At 48.9% G+C, this 17,773-nt stretch overlaps 1 protein-coding gene across 1 annotated transcript in view; it reads right to left on the bottom strand.

Annotated features, from left to right (window-relative positions):
• Positions 1-17,773, bottom strand: part of LOC134444429 (fibrosin-1-like protein) — a 329,076-nt gene that overhangs the window by 18,092 nt on the left and 293,211 nt on the right. The window contains exon 6 of the mRNA XM_063193753.1: positions 8,027-8,078. Coding sequence (XP_063049823.1) covers positions 8,027-8,078 — 52 coding nt within the window. The remainder of the gene's footprint in view (positions 1-8,026; positions 8,079-17,773) is intronic.

Raw genomic sequence — 17,773 nt, 5'->3', positions numbered from 1 at the left:
GCAAAAATCCATCACAAGCATGTTTGCAATATCCATCTAGTCCGCCACATCTGCCTCTGCCAGCGTCTGAACTTTATCCAAGCTGCATGTTTGGCCACAATTGCCCGCCATCTGGCTTTACCACTGAACGTAACAACCTCCTTTGCAAGGAAGAAAAGAAAAGAAGAAAAAAAACCACAACATGGGCTCTCCGGCTGTATAACACAGATGAGTAGACACTAAAAAACAGGTCTGGGATTGTCTTCAAAACTCGTGTGGTGGCCTGAAGGAAAGCACTCGACTCAATACAAATAGCGCATATCTACAAAACGAGAAACAAAAACCATGAGCTGCACCCAGAGTTCAAAATAATACACCAGCAAAATGAGCGAGGGTGTGATCTTGTGTATTAGTGTAAGAAATGTGTAAGTACAGAGTACAGTAAATAAACAGGCAGCTGCAAATCCCCTATGAAATCTACGGGCAATGGAATACTTCCTGTGGCGCCGCTCTGTAACGAGCCAAACTACAGTGTTCCTCTGGGCCTGCCTGCGCGTGTGACTGCTCCGGTTTGAGTCTTATAAGATGGTCCCAGAGCCTCAGTGGAGAGAGAGAGAGAGAGAGAGAGAGAGAGAGAGAGAGAGAGAGAGAGAGAGAGAGAGAGAGAGAGAGAGAGAGAGGTAATCTCCCAAGGACCCCCTCTCCCTCTCCCTCATCATGTCAGCCAGCGTCTGATCCTCTTGGGCTGGCATATGACAGGTTGGGAGAGGGCCCAGGGTGTTTCACAAGGGGGGGCCCGGGGCTTACTGTGCCCAGCTCCCGGGTAAGCCTGCAGCAAGGCAAGGCGAGGCGGCCAGACAGGCAGGCAGGCAGGCAGGCAAGCAGACCGCTGCTCGACAGCTGCCAGAAACATAATGAATTCACTTCAGGCACCCGCGAAAGACACTCGCCGCCACTGTTCCAAATGAACGCTTGCCGAAAAACCATCCAAAAACACTGGGGTGTGGGTGTGAGTGTGAGGGGGCTGGGAATGGAAAAGGGAGAGAGAGATGGGGAGGCGGGGAGGCAAGGACTGGGAAAGAGAGAGAAGAGAGAGAGAAAACAGACTGTACGTCTTAGCCCATTTTAGCTCGCTTGGATGGGGAGCCGCTCAGCAGCAAAAAAAACCCAGTCGGTCTCGCAAAACGCTTCCCTGAGCAGGTTCATCACTGGCGCATCTAGCCCCGGTGCCTCCGCAAATAGAAATGTCAGCTGTGGCACGCCGAGCGTCACCTTGGGGTCAGAGTTACAGGGGAGGTGGCGGTAGAGGGGGCTTGAAGGGGGGGAGTGGAGGAGGGAGGGAGTTAGGGGAACGCATCTGGTCCTGTGATTTGTAGTGCGATGGCACTGATGGGAGAAGATCAAACGCGGGAAGGTGTCAAGGTCGATGGAATGGCGCAGCAGGTGAATAAATAAATGGCGGAACAGGAGAAAGCAGGATCATCGCCGTTTAACCTCACGCTCAGAGGTCCTCAAACGTACCAAGAGGTAACATTTGACTGCCAAAAAGATTACATGGCGTGCTCGCAGGGAGATGACCGTGACCATGCATCTTGCAATGAATTTTAAAAGATGCTTTGTTTTGGAACGATACATAGGAAAACACGAACACATCGAATCAGCAGCAAGCAAAATATATATATCAGTTCCAGAAATCTAAGTGCTTTATTATTAATTTAGCGTTTGTACAAGTCCTATGACCCGCTGTTGTTCTGGTTCATTGGCTAACATCCTGCATGGCTAATGGCTACGGAGTGCTTTCGGATGCCTTGTCACATACATAGAATCTGATTAAGCCACGTTTCAAACTCAAAGGTCTGCCATTCATTTCTGAAAAACACGCTTAATAGCTAAATAGGTTTATCCGAGTCAATGGCAGTTCACTCAGTAAAAATTAAGTAATTGGTTCTGGATACAACCAAACAAGCAAATATGTATTGCGGGGGAAAAAAAGCTTCACACGCATCATGGTAATCTGCCATGGAATTTGAATGATTACTAGCCTAGCATGAGAAAAGCCCATCAAGCAACCTTGCATCATATCAGTGCGTGGGCTTCGGCAATGACACGCTTGCCACTCCCTATAAATAGAACATGATGACGTGATTGTAATTTAAAACGCCATAAATATTGAAGGAGGGTAAAATAATTCATGGAATAATCCAGTTAACAGGGTGTGTTTTTCGGTGCTCTTACAGAGTCGAGAGCACGCCGGCCAGACTTCAGAACTGTGTAATTGCTTTTCCTCTCCCTGAAGCCAGCTTCCTGCCTTAAATCAAAAAAGGCAATCTCTGTCAGTAATAGCTCAATTAATTATTAAACATGTGTCTTATCTTTTGCCGTATTCACTCTATTTATCCCCATCCATCAGACCAGCGGTTAGGGGGGAGGGGAGGGCGAGGTTTAGATGGAATTGCACAAATATCATTACTGCCATCAATAAAATAGCCGTTAAAGAGAGGTCAGAAATTAAAATGCTACAAACAAGATTTTAGAGCTCAGAATATGCCAGGGTTAGACTGATAAGAGGCAGGATTAATCAAAAAAGTCAAATGCAAGTATTGACTGACTGATCTCAGGGTGCTATGTGCACCGAAGAACCAGGTGAAAAATAAACGACCAGCTGAGGTGATGGTTTGGGGAGGATTCTGGCCTGTGTAAAATCTGAATTCAATCAATAGAACAAATAAGCTTCAGCCAGGGGCCGCTCGATGAGGGTTGAGTGGGGAGGTGATGGGCTGAACAACCAAGGAGCAATCGCCTCAGACAAAAACATTCCCCTCATGAACCTTCAACCCCCTCCTTTCCCCTCTTCCACCATATTACCTGTGATACCGCCCCCGTCACACGAGCCAAACGACAAACCGTCGCTTACTGCAATAAGTGCTGTGTCAATACGGCCCCATCAGTCCTGATAAAGAAAGCATTTCCATCAGGCAGGCAGGCATGCACCAGGCCGGCTGCGCTTCGTCAAACAATCAAAGTGGGAAGCCGCTGAGAGCTTTACCAGACTTAGATTCCTCCGCCATGACGGGGTTGTTTTTAATTTGGGCCCTCTAATCTAGCAAAATAAAGCCCCCGCAGTCTGCCTTCTTGCCATTACACGTCTGCAGTCCTACCCCTAAAACCCAAACCCAAACACCCTCCCCTTTCCAACTACCTCCCAGCCCCAGCCCCAGCCCCATCCCCAGCCCCATCCCGGCCTCACCAACCTCCCACCCTGGGCTAGTCAGCCCTGCCCCGAGTCACCCACCAGCCCAGCTCAGCTCCTGCGATTCAACGGCTAAAGCTGATTAGCTGGTCAAAAGGTCAACCTCTATTCATTATTTAATGGGCGAAAGGCCACAAACACTGCAGAGCTGAGGTTAGCAATACATCACAATGACCCCGACCGAGCCCGTGGTGCAGCGCCGCACATACATACAAACACACTCTCATCAACCCCGCTCTGGCTCTGGCCCCAATCCTCTGACCCTGATCCCTTTCTCTTCCATTCTCTCTCTCTCTCCCTCTATCTCTCTCTCCTGTTATGCTGTGTGCATGCAGGAGATAGCTCATACCTGAATGCAATACCCCTACAGAATGGTGCGTACAATGCAGAGCAGAGAAAACGTGAGGAGAGGAGAGGAGAGGACAGGAGAATAGAGCTAGTGCTCATGCTACGCTATGCTATGTTAGCACGCGAGGTTCAGCGTTAGCCTCAGCCCGCGTGTGGGTTGGAGGAGGATGCTGGCTTTTTAATTGACATGCAGCAAACAGCGGCGGAGGAACAAAGGGCACTCAGCGCCTATTGAATCGTGGGGCTGCAGACAGAGTGCTTGATTAGCGATTCGACGCGGGCTACCCTGAGCCGTGTGTAGCACATAATGAGAGCTTAGAGAACGAACGCACAAGATCATCAGGGCCAAGGGGGAGGACTCAGCAGCCAGACCCCATGGGATTGAGCCCCTGACAATGGCATCGAAGGAAAAAAAATGGACACACACACACACGCGCACGCATGCACACGCACACACGCACACACACAAACACACACACAGACACACATACAAATGCAAAGACAATCTTCTCTTCCAGCTATGTCAACTGTGCATATTGAATATGGTGTACATTAAAATTGTTTACATATTCATACATGCGGAGATAATGAAGTCCTTTCAAGTCAGAATTATTTGTCAGTCCACAGTATTTGCATCAATGTGGTCTATTCATATTTTGCATGGCGCAAAATTAAAACAGGCGGTAGAATCTGCATTAATTCGGGACCATTTTCCCTATCCAAACAGAAAATAGCAATAGTGTTGCATTCTTCTATTTGCATTTAGTGGCTGTTATAGCTGAGGGTATGTGGGTGTTTGTACTGTGTGTATATATATATTTTTTATTCTTCTCACATCTTCGTTGCTTTGTTCCACTGGACTAATCCTGTATTTGTGGGCCGGTAAGTTTAATGGAAACAATTTATTAAGTCCGGCTTAAAATGCCATCTGCTGCTAAGCCCCCCAAAGCCGCTAAGCTCCCGGTTTCGCCCGGAGCTTGCTGTGTTCACGCTTACTGTAATGCGCTGTTTAAAATGAGCACAACGGGTCAAAATTAATCAGGATTACAATGGCATAAATCCACTTCAGAAATGGGTTTTTCCTGCAATCTTTTTCTCTATATCCCAAGATGCCCCAAACCAGGTTTTCACGGAGCCCACACACACACAGACACAAAAATGGCCTGCGTCCCGTTCCTTGAGTCACAAACTGGATCTGGAAAAGCGCCTCTCTCCTTTCTCTGAAGTCTGCGCATTCCATCTTCATGTTTTCTTTTTTTTTTGAGTAAGGGAAGCAGGCACAAGGTAATCAAAGCCAGCGGTACATCCGCCAAAGACTTGGAACAATAATAAGTATGCGCACGTCTATTCTTTACCGCGTGAGTCATGCACAGACACACATGGGCTGTCTCTCTCTAATGCACCCAAAACAAAGACGACAGGCTTTACCTCTGCACCAAATTTCCTCGTGTCAATAAACACATGCAGGGGCCAACGCATTGTTTTTCTCCCCCCCTCCGCTCTGCCGCGATAAGGGCAGACATCCAGATCTGACAATACTTTCAGAGGAGCCAAGCCATTTGAGGCTCTGAAAATCACTGGGATTTAGATTGGTCCCAGAGGAATCCACTAGCAGACTGGTAATGGGACACATACGCCGGCCCGTAAAAAAAAGGGAGGAAAAATAGCCCCTGGGCAACTGCTGCATTCCACAGACAAACGCGCTTAGTACACATTCAACGGAGGCAAGGCAAGGCAGCAGGGGAAGGGAAGAGGACATGGTGGAGAAAGAGAGAGAGAGAGAGAGAGAGAGAGAGAGAGAGAGAGAGAGAGAGAGAGAGAGAGAGAGGGAGAGAGAGAGAGAGAGAGAGAGAGAGAGAGAGACAGAGACGGAGATAGAGATGGAGAAAGAGAAAGAGAAAGAGAAAGAGAAAGAGAGGTGGGTGAGACTGAGACACAGATGAAGAACCACAGTTAGAACACAAGCTCATAGTGTCCATGGCCACCACACAATGCCAGCCTGCATCAACCGTTCGGAATGGCTAGCATGATAATAACTCATCGCTAAATCACCTTATCCCTAAGAGACTTGTCTCTGGCTTTTCCCTTCAGACCCCCCCGTCCCTCCCCCCCGCCAGCCAAACAATCTCCCCCCGCTAATCCTAATCTGCAACCACCACGCACCCACCCCCCCACTCCACCCAAGCCGCTCCAAGCGGTTCAACGACACTAGCCCTGGTGATCCCTGTGAAAAAACAGGCAAAGGATGCTGATGGGATTGCCTGGATGTAATTCTCCGAGCCTAATCCTCCCAGCCTTGTGTGTGTACGGGTTGGTCACATTAGCAGGATTTTCGGATGATGCCTTTCGCCCACTGACATGCCCACTCTAACCCGACGACAACACACCCACCCACCCTCTTCTCACTGCCTCCCTCCCTACTGCCCCCCACCGCCCACCACATTTGTCGTTGGTGAGCGTGTGCCTGTAAGTGTGTGGAAGATTACTCGGAGCAAAAACCCAAACAATGCTTTTTGTTAGCGAGATGCCAGCTATCTTCATCCAGTGAGCATATGTGCGTAGTAGACACAATCATAACCTGACTGATGCTGAGGAGACGAGCCAACACCACATCTCCAAATCCAAATCCTTATTTGAACTCACATTACAAAAACATTGACTTGACATCTTCTTTTGCTTAACCCCAGCTTCCTGCACTTCCTGCTCCCTTTATTGTATCTTCCCCACAGCAAGCTAGACAAAGGAGCTGAGCAGTGGAATCCAGTCGTATGGTGGTGTTCCCACTTAACCGGACAAGCCAGTTGTGTAAGCATCCAGGGCAAATAACACATAACCACGTCAGCGATCTAATATAAACCTAAGCCTCCCTTCCAAGAATTACAGTGGCTGGAGAAATGACAAGGGCTTTGACCAGAAAGCCTTTCATTGTTGTTTTTATCCCCCCATCCGCCCCACATAACAAACCCCAGCCCCCTCTCCATCAGCCCTCCCCTCCGCACACCAGGGGCATAGCAGATCCTACTATTTCCATGTTGGCCGGCAGACAAGTCCCCCTGCCTCAGTAAACTGCTCCCCACTTTAAATAAATAGTCCTTGTGCTGCATCTATTAATGAGGCTAGCTAGAGCATGTGTCCTGGGGGGACAGCCTCTGTGGTCTGATGCCTTTCATCGCGACTGGGGGACACACAGCACTACCTCCGCCTCCCGCCTCCAACCTCCTGCTTACAAACCCACACAACCCTCCAACAACAACCCCCCTTACTACAACTACAGTCACCCCTCCAGCCTCTTATTTAGAGCACATGCAGGGAGGACTGCAGGGAGCGAGGGAGGGATGGAGGGATGGAGAGAGGGAGGGCTGCCTGCCTGGAGACGGGAGTACAGGTGCAGCCAACGGCAGCCAGCCCCTCCCCAGCCAATAACCCCGACGCTGCCTGCCTGGTGGTGCTTTAACGCCGGGCGAGGGAAAGAGGTTAAGACCCCGCTCTCTGCCAGCCATTAACGTGAAGCCTGCTGTCACGGAGCTGGTATGGCCTGGGGTGAATTCCCCATTTGGGGTTGCCTGTGGAGCATGTGGTGCTGCTTGTGGCTCGGAGGCTGAGCTTCACACAGAGAGACAGAGACGGAGAGAGAGAGAGAGAGAGAGAGAGAGAGAGAGAGAGAGAGAGAGAGAGAGAGAGAGAGAGAGAGAGAGAGAGAGAGAGAGAGAGGAAGCGCCTTAATGAACCAGACACTGGGAAGTCTAATATATCTGGCTTGTTCTGTCGTGAAAACAGCCCCCCTCTCTCCTCCACCGCCCCCATCTGTATGAAACACAGTAGGGGAAGCATCCAACAGCTACAATGCTACATAGATGGATAGATCGCCTGCGGGTTGCTACTGCTTGGAATAAACAAACACCATCCAAACAGGGGAGGGAGTAGCCTAAAAATATGATATACCAGTATTACAAAAAGCCATTCAAGGTACATGATGTTCCCTAAAATTCCTGTACAGTGATGATGTCGCATCAAACCAAACCAAATACCAAAAGCCATTCCCTCTGTACGCTAATATGTGTAAAATGTATTTGGTAACACTTTCTATGAAGACCATATCTATAGCGCATTATGAGCACATTGATGTCATGATGTTAATAAAGCATCATGAAGCATTGAGTTTAGTCATAATACGTTGCAAGTAATTACACATCATAATTTGCTATACATGCGCTCATAATGCACTATAGATATGGTCTTCATTGAAAGAGTCATGTATTTTTTAAAGGTGTGAAACACTGTGATTAAAAAATGGGTACAAATGCTTTGCGATGGTCTACAGCAGCAGCTGTGGGCCGGCTTCCGTCAGTGCACTAGTGATTATCTAGTGATAATATTTCGTAACAACTTTGACAAATTCAAGTGTTAATGGCACGCAGAATAAAAAAAATGAGGACCACACATCCTTACCTTTAGCTGCTGCAGTGGGTGAGAAGAGTTGATCTGATCCTACATCAGAAGCCTGCAGAGAGAGAGAGAGAGAGAGAGAGAGAGAGAGAGAGAGGGAGAGAGGAAGTGATGTATTAATAAAAAGGGAAGCAACTGACAGAGAGAGGACATGGAGCATCCGAGAGACAGGCAGCAGAGATAATCATTTATTCTGACACCACCACCACCACCACCCTCCAAACACCAGCCCCACCACTTCAAATACCAGCCCTATTTCATCCTCCACACAGTGCCCAACACAGTAGAGCCAGGGCCCTGTACAGTAACACTATGGCAAGCAAGCAGGCAGGCAATAAAATGCAGTGTTAAATCAACACTTGGAGAGCTGATATAACACCCTCTAGTGTGTGTTTGGTAACTGAGTACTGTCAGAGTGTTGAATTAAAGCAGCACTTTTCACTGTGCAGACAGGCAGGCAGGCAGGCAGGCAGGCAGGTGAGCACTCATGGTGTATTCAACAAGCACAGCCCGTCTGTCCACCTGCCCTCCTCCCTCTCTCTCCCTCTCTCTCCGACGTGTATCATAAGATTTTCAGAAGGGGTGCTGCTGCTGAACCTCGGAGCCTCATCTTGCAAAGCACAAATCAGCTCACATCCTCCCCTCCGGCTCCAACCAACCAAACAGCCAGCTATAGCCAGCCAAAGCAGCCAGACAGCCCAGCTAGTCAGGGACGCAGACAGATACAGAGACAGCTTGCTTGCCTCTCAGCAGCCCAGCTGTCTTCACACACACACACACACACAGACACACAGACACACAGACACACAGACACACACACACACAGACACACACACACACGCACGCACACACATAGACACAGGCACACACATGCATACACACACACGCATACAGACACAGACACAGACACAGACAGAGACACAGACACGCACACGCACACGCACACGCACACGCACACGCACACGCACACGCACACACACACAGACTTCCTGGAGGAAGGCGAAGTGACATTGGGGGGCACTGTTGTGCCACCCGACAGACAGCCTCCTGTAGCTGTGTAGCTGTGTGGCTGTGAGTGTGTGGAGGAGGAGGAGGAGGAGGAGACAGGGGAGCCGAGAGCAGAGCAGAGCTGTCAGGAGACTGCAGAGAGGGCTGCTAATGACCAGCGTGCCCCTGTGGAAGCAGCAAGTGGGCTGTGGTGAGGGGACAGTCTGTGTGTGTATGGGTGTGTGTATGAGAGGGAGAGAGAGAGAGAGAGAGAGAGAGAGAGAGAGAGAGAGAGAGAGAGAGAGAGAGAGAGAGAGAGAGAGAGAGAGAGAGAGAGAGAGAGAGAGAGAGAGACAGACAGACAGACAGACAGACAGAGAGAGAGAGAATGAGTGTGTGTGTGTGTGTGTGTGTGTGTGTGTGTGTGTGTGTGTGTGTGTGTGTGTGTGTGTGTGTGTGTGTGTGTGTGTGTGTGTGTGTGTGTGTGTGTGTGTGTGTGTGTGTGTGAGAGAGAGAGAGAGAGAATGAGAGAGAGTGTGCGTATGTGTGTCTGCGTGCATGCGTGTCAGTGCGTATGGGCATGGCGATGCTTCCAGGCAATACTCAGGCTCCAGAACATAAGATGTTGTGGCTCTGGTGTGCGTGTGTGTAATATTCAGTGACATTCAAACTAATTCTTCATTATACATAGTGGTGTGCTGTGCATTTTAGCCAAAGTAAATAAATAAGTTCAGCCTGAGATGTCTGGTGATGTAATAATAATAACAATAATAATACTTTCGTTTTATATAGCGCCTTTCAAAACACCGAAGGACGCTTCACAGAGTGTTGTGTTGGAACGTGTGAGTGTGTGTCCGCGTCAGTGTGTGAGCGTGTGTGTGAATGCATGTAAGTGAAAGTGCTTGTGGAACTAGCAGTCATAAGCCTCCAGGAAGAGATGTGTCTTAAGGTGTTGCTTAAACATGGCCAGTGAAGGGGCATTCTGGATGTGGTCGGGTAGTCTTGTGGGTTAAAAAAACATTGTCGGAGCACTGTGCTTGTCAACAGAGTTCACAACAGTAGTAGGCCTACTCGAAACAGCTTTATATTTCCTAGTATGAGCAGTTATTTTGCAGTAGTAGTTCACCCCTGACACACACTTGCACTCCTATATAAACATTTGAAAACATACTGTATAAAAAGAGAGAGGGGTTAACAAAAAAATAAATAAACGAACTAAGATGGAGAGATAAGATCTCCACAGTGTAAGTAAATCACCTAAACACACAACACATGGCTATCTGCATTTCCTAGTGGAGTTGAACAGCTGAACGGTAGAGGGTATGAACATTCGAGGTGGAGGGAAAATGGCAGGCTTTTTTGGCTTCTCCGCCATGTTCTGTACTGAGCCTTTCCTGCTGTTTGAGAGATATTTGAAATGAGCTGGACTGGAGCATTTCATTACAGCTGGGTGTGAGGAGCATGAGTGTGGGCTGCCCAAAAGTGCAGACAGACGACTCAGGGAGAGAGAGAGAGAGAGAGAGAGAGAGAGAGAGAGAGAGAGAGAGAGAGAGAGAGAGAGAGAGAGAGAGAGAGAGAGAGAGAGAGAGAGAGGCACATCCTCACGACCCTGACAGCCAGAGACGTCCAGACTAAACAATTGTCAGATTTTTCCCCCCCTTCCCTTATTCCCCTTATGTACGTGCAACTTCTGGCAAGCCCTTTGAAAAAGAAAAAAACACACACACCATACGTACAAAAATACACAACCCACCAAGACGAAGATTTGTTTTAAAACAACCACCCGCAACCAGCTCATAAATCAGACAGAGAGACGCAGTATTGTAGCAGAGGAGGAGGAGGAGGCAGTCACCCCCATGCTCCCGAGCAGATAGCCGCCCAACATTAAACACACCCCCAATTATCACACTACGGCAGTCTATATAAACAGCCGCGCACACAAAGGCAGATGAGGTCAACATATGTTTCAGTCACTGGACTGATGTCTCCACGCGGCCCGTCATTGTGATTTTCAAACGGCGCTGGGATAAGGGAAAAAAAAGCATATGCAAAGCAAGGCTGAGGGACTCGCGCGAAAGCACACACAAAGACACTGGAAATACAGATGGCCCGCCTTGGCACGGACTTCAGACTCCTCAAGCGATTGTGACGGTACCCAAAACCCACACCTCACATGCACGCACACACACGCACACACACACACACACACGCACACACGCACACACACACACACACACACACACACACACACACACACACACACACACACACACACACACACACACACACACACGCACACACACACACACACACACACACACACACACACACACACACACACAAACACACACACACACACACACAGAACCACCATCAACTCCTGCTGCCCAAGTACCCCATCCGCCCAGCACCCGTTCTTTTTAAGATCCATTCAATGCACCCCCCTTCTCCTTTGGCATCCGTAGCTAAAAAGGCTGTTAGAGGCCCAGTGTGTCTACCCGGGCCGTGCTCTATTCTGAAGCAGCCCCATTTCTCCAGCGTGGGTTCCGCTACGGCTGGTGCATGCAGCTGCTGCCCAGACCAGACCTCCTCTGAGAGCGGGCTAAAAAGTGTCATTATTTTAAAGGAGGGCATTAACTGGAGAATAGAGAGAGCGCTGCATTATAAAGTGTTCTAGTTCTGGGACTATATTTTGGTACAGTTTTTGTTCAGCACTTGCTTGCACACTGCAGACTTTTCGTGCCACCGCCGCTCTCATCTTCCCAGTACCATTTCTTTTATTGAAACATTTCACATTTTATGACCCGCGGCCCCAGGTATGGGCCCCTTTGTCTTGCTGCAGAGAACTTGGCCAATAACAGTGAACTGACAAAAAAAAATGGAGACTACCTCAAGGAATAGAAGCGACTTCATTGCACTGCAGTTAGAGGTACTGTACTTATTATGGCGTTTTCCGCTCGGCTCTGTAATAGCCAGAAATAATGAGCAGCATATTAGCAGTTGAACAAAAAAATCTAAATTCTGTTGTTCAGACAGGTCCCTCAGCAGTCATAAAAGTGCTTTGTGTGTGTATTACACTGAAACAATGGTGTATATATAAGCTTGTAAATTCTACATTTTTCTCATAGGAAGGGGGTGATGGGAGAAGGGTGGGCATTCAGTTCACTGTCAACGATGTTTCAACGAAATGGAATTCCACTTTCAAAATATTAGTGTAAACCCCTAAGAAGGCAGGGGAAGGAAATCTGTCTTCAGCTGACAAATCTTTTCCTGGATTTGGGACAGTGGCTCTCTCTGGGCTAAGGTCATACGTAACAAATTCTTCACACTTCCTCTCTCGCGAAAAGGCAGCGACCCCGCTGGTAATTTAAACGAAGAAGAAAAAAAAGGGGGAAAGAGAAGAATAAAACACAGAATAACAAGGGAAGTGAGAGAGAAGGGAAAAAAACTACTACTACAAAAAACGAGAGTCCAGAGAGAGAGAGAGAGAGAGAGAGAGGCCAGCTTTTCCAAAGGAAGCAGGGGGGAAATATAACCATTTCAAAAACCAAGAGGAAATTCAAGCCACATTGCTGGGAGCCAAAAGCCCTTGGACTGGGCCGCAGGAAGCCTGACCTCTGGGGCCGTCTGCTATTTGAGCCTGGGGCTGCACGGCCGGGGCCCCCCTCCCCTCCTGCTCTCCAGAGGGCCGTCAACAGGCCTCAGCTTTCCTTCCCCATTCTATTCATTAGCTATGCTTTATGATTCGACTTCCTCTGAGCCACACAAAGACTCCCTGAGGAAAGAGAGAGAGAGAGGGGTGTACAGACAGAGAGCCAGCGAGAGAGAGAGAGAGAGAGAGAGAGAGAGAGAGAGAGAGAGAGAGAGAGAGAGAGAGAGAGAGAGAGAGACGGACAAGGAAAAAATAAAAGCGAGGCAAGCTTGCAAGTAAAAGAACGAGCGATAAAAAGGGCAAAGAAAGACAGAGAGAGAGAGAGAGAGAGAGAGAGAGATGGAGAGAGGGAGAGAGGGAGGGGAAAGAAAGGCAACAAGGAGGTCATGGGCCTCAGTCAGTCTAGGCCCTGCTTACAGCAGCTGTGAAATCCGACTGCTTCCTTATGAGGCCTTGAGGCAGACCGTTGGGTCCCTGTGTGTGTGTGTGTGTGTGTGTGTGTGTGTGTGTGTGTGTGTGTGTGTGTGTGTGTGTGTGTGTGTGTGTGTGTGTGTGTGTGTGTGTGTGTGTGTGTGTGTGTGTGTGTGTGTGTGTGTGTGTGTGCGCGTGTGTGATTTCTGGAGGGAGACGGGGGTCAGATCCCACCAACAGAGTGCTAACTCCCCCAAGAACCACACTCAGCACCATAAACTTGAGGATTTAGGGAATGCCAAATTACAAATTACGCCAGTGTTTGTTTTAAAAAGTCCCACAACTTCCCCCCCGACAAGAGTGACTTATTGGCTGGATAAATCTCCAGATAGCTCAGCCACATGTAAAGTGCTTGAGACTTGAAAAAAAAGAAAATTTAATCACACTCAGCGTTCACTGTGATATTTATATTTGTTATACAGTCCAGATGACTGAGCACAGGAGAAAAAAAGAGGTGAAAATCTGGAAGCATTTCAAATGTCAAGTTAATTTACAACATAACATTAAAATGGCAAAGAGCTTGCATTTATCACATGCTTAGCTTTGTGCACAGGGAGAAAAAAACTGAAATGTTTTCCCTCTGTAACAGTGTGTGTGTGTGTGTGTGTGTGTGTGTGTGTGTGTGTGTGTGTGTGTGTGTGTGTGTGTGTGTGTGTGTGTGTGTGTGTGTGTGTGTGTGTGTGTGTGTGTGTGTGTATTTCTGTGTATGTGTGTAGAGGTAGGAAGCATTACAGCAGAAATCTAATCAGCCCAATGACCTTTCCGCACAAATTTATGAAAGGCATTGATCAGTTAAGGATGTGATTTCACAACAGACACGGAGGTCAGCAATTACCCCCCGCTTCAATTAACCTCCTTCTGTAAATACTGCTGAGAGACCCTTTTTTTATGGCGCGGACCGGTATATCAAACAATCTACCGCCTGACTGTGCTTACCTTTTGATCTCTCTCGCCTGCTGCCTTAGCTTGGCTGTGCATTACTGAGAGCCAAAGCCATGCTAGCTAGCAATGCGGGCTGGAATGAACTGTCTGGAGCTGGAAAAAAAATGACCAGCAGACCGAGCCAACTGTGCATGTCAACATGAGGTAGGCTACACAAAACAGCGGCGCTTAGCTAACCTTCGACGTTAGCTAGCGCTGGCCTGATGAGACACAGTTGCTGTTTGAACTGTTAACTCTTGGCAGCTAAAGAGCTCTTGAAACAAAAAGGGAAAAAAAGAAAAACAACAGACAGAAAAGCCAGACAGCTTGTTGATTACAGCTTGTGCTTTGCGAGGCCAGAAATAAACACGCGGCTCAATAACTGTCAAAACACGCTCTTTGTCACTGACCCAGCCAGAAACATTCAAATGACTCCTGCCGCCGGCAGCCACGAGTCGCGCGGTCTAACCTGCAACGTGGCTCGCATATGCACAGTGTCATTCTTCCCACACACTACTGGCACATTTCCTGTTCTCTCCAATCTCCCAATGACCCGCGTGGGTAGAGACAGAGGCGGGCACGGGTGGCACTCGCCTGGGTGATGCATGGTGGTTGGTTGGTTGTGGCAGCAGAGTTAGCAAGTAGGCCTACACAGTACATTTCAACAAGTCAACACATACAGAGTAGGACCAACACTACAAGTGTTACATATCTCTCAGGTGTTGAATTAACATGGAGACATTTATTGTGGATATGTTATCGCCGAGCGGTGGTGTTTGGTGGCGGCGGCACTGCAACTGGCAAGTACTGTAGGGGGGAGGAGGCAAGAAAGCGGAAGGCCGGATTGGTTGGCAGCAAATGCGGCGTGGCACGTCGCTAGCGGGGCCAGGTGGTGCCATTCATCACCCTGAGTGCCATGGAGGGTGGCATATGAGGAGGGCACCCTGACTCAGAAACACCAGCTCTCAATTACGCTGGCAAGCCAAGCGTTCCCACCCACCACCAGCCCCATCCTCGCCTCTCTCTCTATCTCTCACTCTCTCTCTCTCTCTCCCTTTTCTCAGTCTCTCTCTCTCTCTCTCTCTCTCTCTCTCCTTTTTCCCTCCCTTGTCGTTCCCTCACGAGTGCCGCTCGTGTTAATTTGCAGCCTGGGTTGGCGTTTCATCACTGTCACCCTCTGTCACCCTTTGCTGCTGCTGCTCCTCCTCCACCTCCTCCTCCTCTTCCTCCCCCTCTTCTGTTTTCCTCCTCCTCCTCCTCCTCCCTTGCTTGCTTGCACATGTACCACCACCCCTTACCCCTCCCCAACCCCACCATCACTGCCACCACCACGCCATCCCAAAGCCTCCACTTCTCCTCCCACACAACACACTCCCCCTTCAGCCTCCTTCTATTAACAGCTGGGACTTTGTCCAAAGCCACAAGGCCATATTTTCTCCGCCATTTATGTAACAATCATGTCACGGCGAGGGCCAGCGCTTTGATAAATATCTCTGTCGGCACCCACTCAAGCCTCTTAAAAGTGCCTTCGCACTCTTCGCGCGGCCCTTCCTGCCCTCGAATGGCGTATATGTGGTGCTGGACGGAGCGCAGGGTGAGACAAGTAGTATGTGAGGGGACTGGGGCAGGGGGGTTAAAAATATATCTTCCGATGGGTAGGCTACTGTGCAAATGTGCTCATCCAGGCGTAAATGGCCTGCAACAGGGACTCCAAATTAATTATCTCCTCGATGTTTGTCCTTCCTTAGCGACTAGCTAGCTAGCTCCTGCTCCAGAAACTTAATGACCTCCTTTGCGGTCGTTTATCATAAGCGGCAGTAGCATGGTTGGCTTTTCCGTATTCGTTTTTTTTCTTCTTCTTCTTTTCTTCCTCCTCTCGTGGTTCCCAAAACACACCAGCTGAGGCAGAAGCTAAGGGGGCCCTCCGTGTCGGATGCCCCCAGTTAGAACAGGTGCGTAGCGACGATACTAAAGTGCCACGGCTTTGCCGAGGCCCCTCAGGAGCCATTGGGAGACTGAGCCGCGCTCTCCCACGCAAACTGTCAACCCCCTTTCACACGTTGGATATTCAGCAGCACCTAAAGCGTCATTAAGATGATAATGAATTCTGCGGGGTGACCGTGCAAAATGAAATCCTCCCCACGTGTCTTCGCATGTCGCTGCGAGCGCCATCTTTTTTTTTCTGCTGCCAGACGTCGCCAGGGCGAATGGGGAGCAAGATTCTCTCTCTCTTTCTCTCGATCGCTCTAGCTCTCTCTCTCTCTCCTACGCGCCACCCATCTTTCCTCCCTTGGCAACAACGGCGAGGCACATGCAAAGACGAGGGGAAAAAACACAGCTGAGGAAAAAATGAAGCTCGCTGCCTGCCGGCAAGCTGACTCTTTGAATGTGAAATGACGCTCTCGGTTCTGGTGGATGCTTGAATGCCACACTGGCGCAGCGTTCCTTGCCTGCCTGCCTTTTCCCTACACGACAGAAAAGAAGAAAGAAATCCTTCGCATCTCTGTGATTTCCTCCTCTCCATCTAGCCTCCCTCTTTTCTTTGTGTTAGCTGATTATGAGGAGTTGTGTGCTCTCATCATAGCTGCCTGTCAGTTTAGTATACAAATTAGCAGTCTATCAGGGAGGTGCAGGGCCAGCGTTTCATCAGGCAGGCACAGAAGGGCAGAGGCACGCAGCATCACATTAAAGCACAGGGAGAGAAAGAGAGAGAGAGAGAGAGAGAGAGAGAGAGAGAGAGAGAGAGAGAGAGAGAAAGAGAGAGAGAGAGAGAGAGAGAGAGAGAGATGGATGGATGGAGAGAGAGAGAGAAACAGTAAGAGAGAGAAGATGGAGAATGTGGAGGTGGAGAGCAAAGAGGTACAGAGGTAGGGAAAAGAGGTGTAGAGAGCAAGAGACAGGTGTAGAGAGAGAGAGAGAGAAAAGGAGAAAGAGAGAGAGAGAGAGAAAAGAGAGAGCGAGAAAGAGCGAGAGAGCGAGCGAGAGAGTCGGAGGGTCACAAATCAACGTGGCGGCCGCCTCCTGGGGCCAGAGCGCGGCCAGGAATAACGAGATAAGGAGAGATGAGGGAAAAGGACATGACATATTTCACAGAAGTCGCCCAGACCCATTTCGCAACCTGGAGGGCGCGCGAGGGTGACAAATGAAAATTTAAAACCCGGGGAAGACGAAGGGGTAGAGCCGGCAGGGTGAAAAAAGAGAGAGAGAGGGGGAGAGGGAGAAAAAAAAAGAGAGGAATAGGGAGGGGGGAAGGTGAATGTGAGTGAGAGAGGTAGAATATATAAATAAATAAATAAAGAAAGAAAATCTGAAGAAAATATTATCAGGATGGTACAGGAAACGTTGCAGTCACAGGCGCTGGGGATCAGATAACAAGGTAAATTCAGACTGAATTAGGGAGGTTGGGGGTAGCCTATCAGTGCCAGTTAAGCCAACCTCGGCATTGAAAATCCACTGCATATTTCAGCGAGATAAACACTGACTGACTGTGAAATGTAGAAAAAAAGTAGAGTGACACACACAACAACACACATTACAGCCCAGAGCGCACTGCGGAAATTAAAGAATTACCTCACCTAGTCCTTTCCATTAGCCCCGGATGACTTGATTTTTTTTATGCGTGCATGATAACACGCCCGGCGTTTATTTACATTTCAGAGACGCCGTGCTATGCGGTGCAGAGCATAACTAGCCAGCGGGAGATAGCGTTATCTGAACAG

The sequence above is a fragment of the Engraulis encrasicolus genome, chromosome 3 (assembly GCF_034702125.1).
Source record: "Engraulis encrasicolus isolate BLACKSEA-1 chromosome 3, IST_EnEncr_1.0, whole genome shotgun sequence".
Classification (NCBI taxonomy): Eukaryota; Metazoa; Chordata; class Actinopteri; order Clupeiformes; family Engraulidae; genus Engraulis; species Engraulis encrasicolus.
This window is presented reverse-complemented; position numbering and strand designations above follow the sequence as displayed.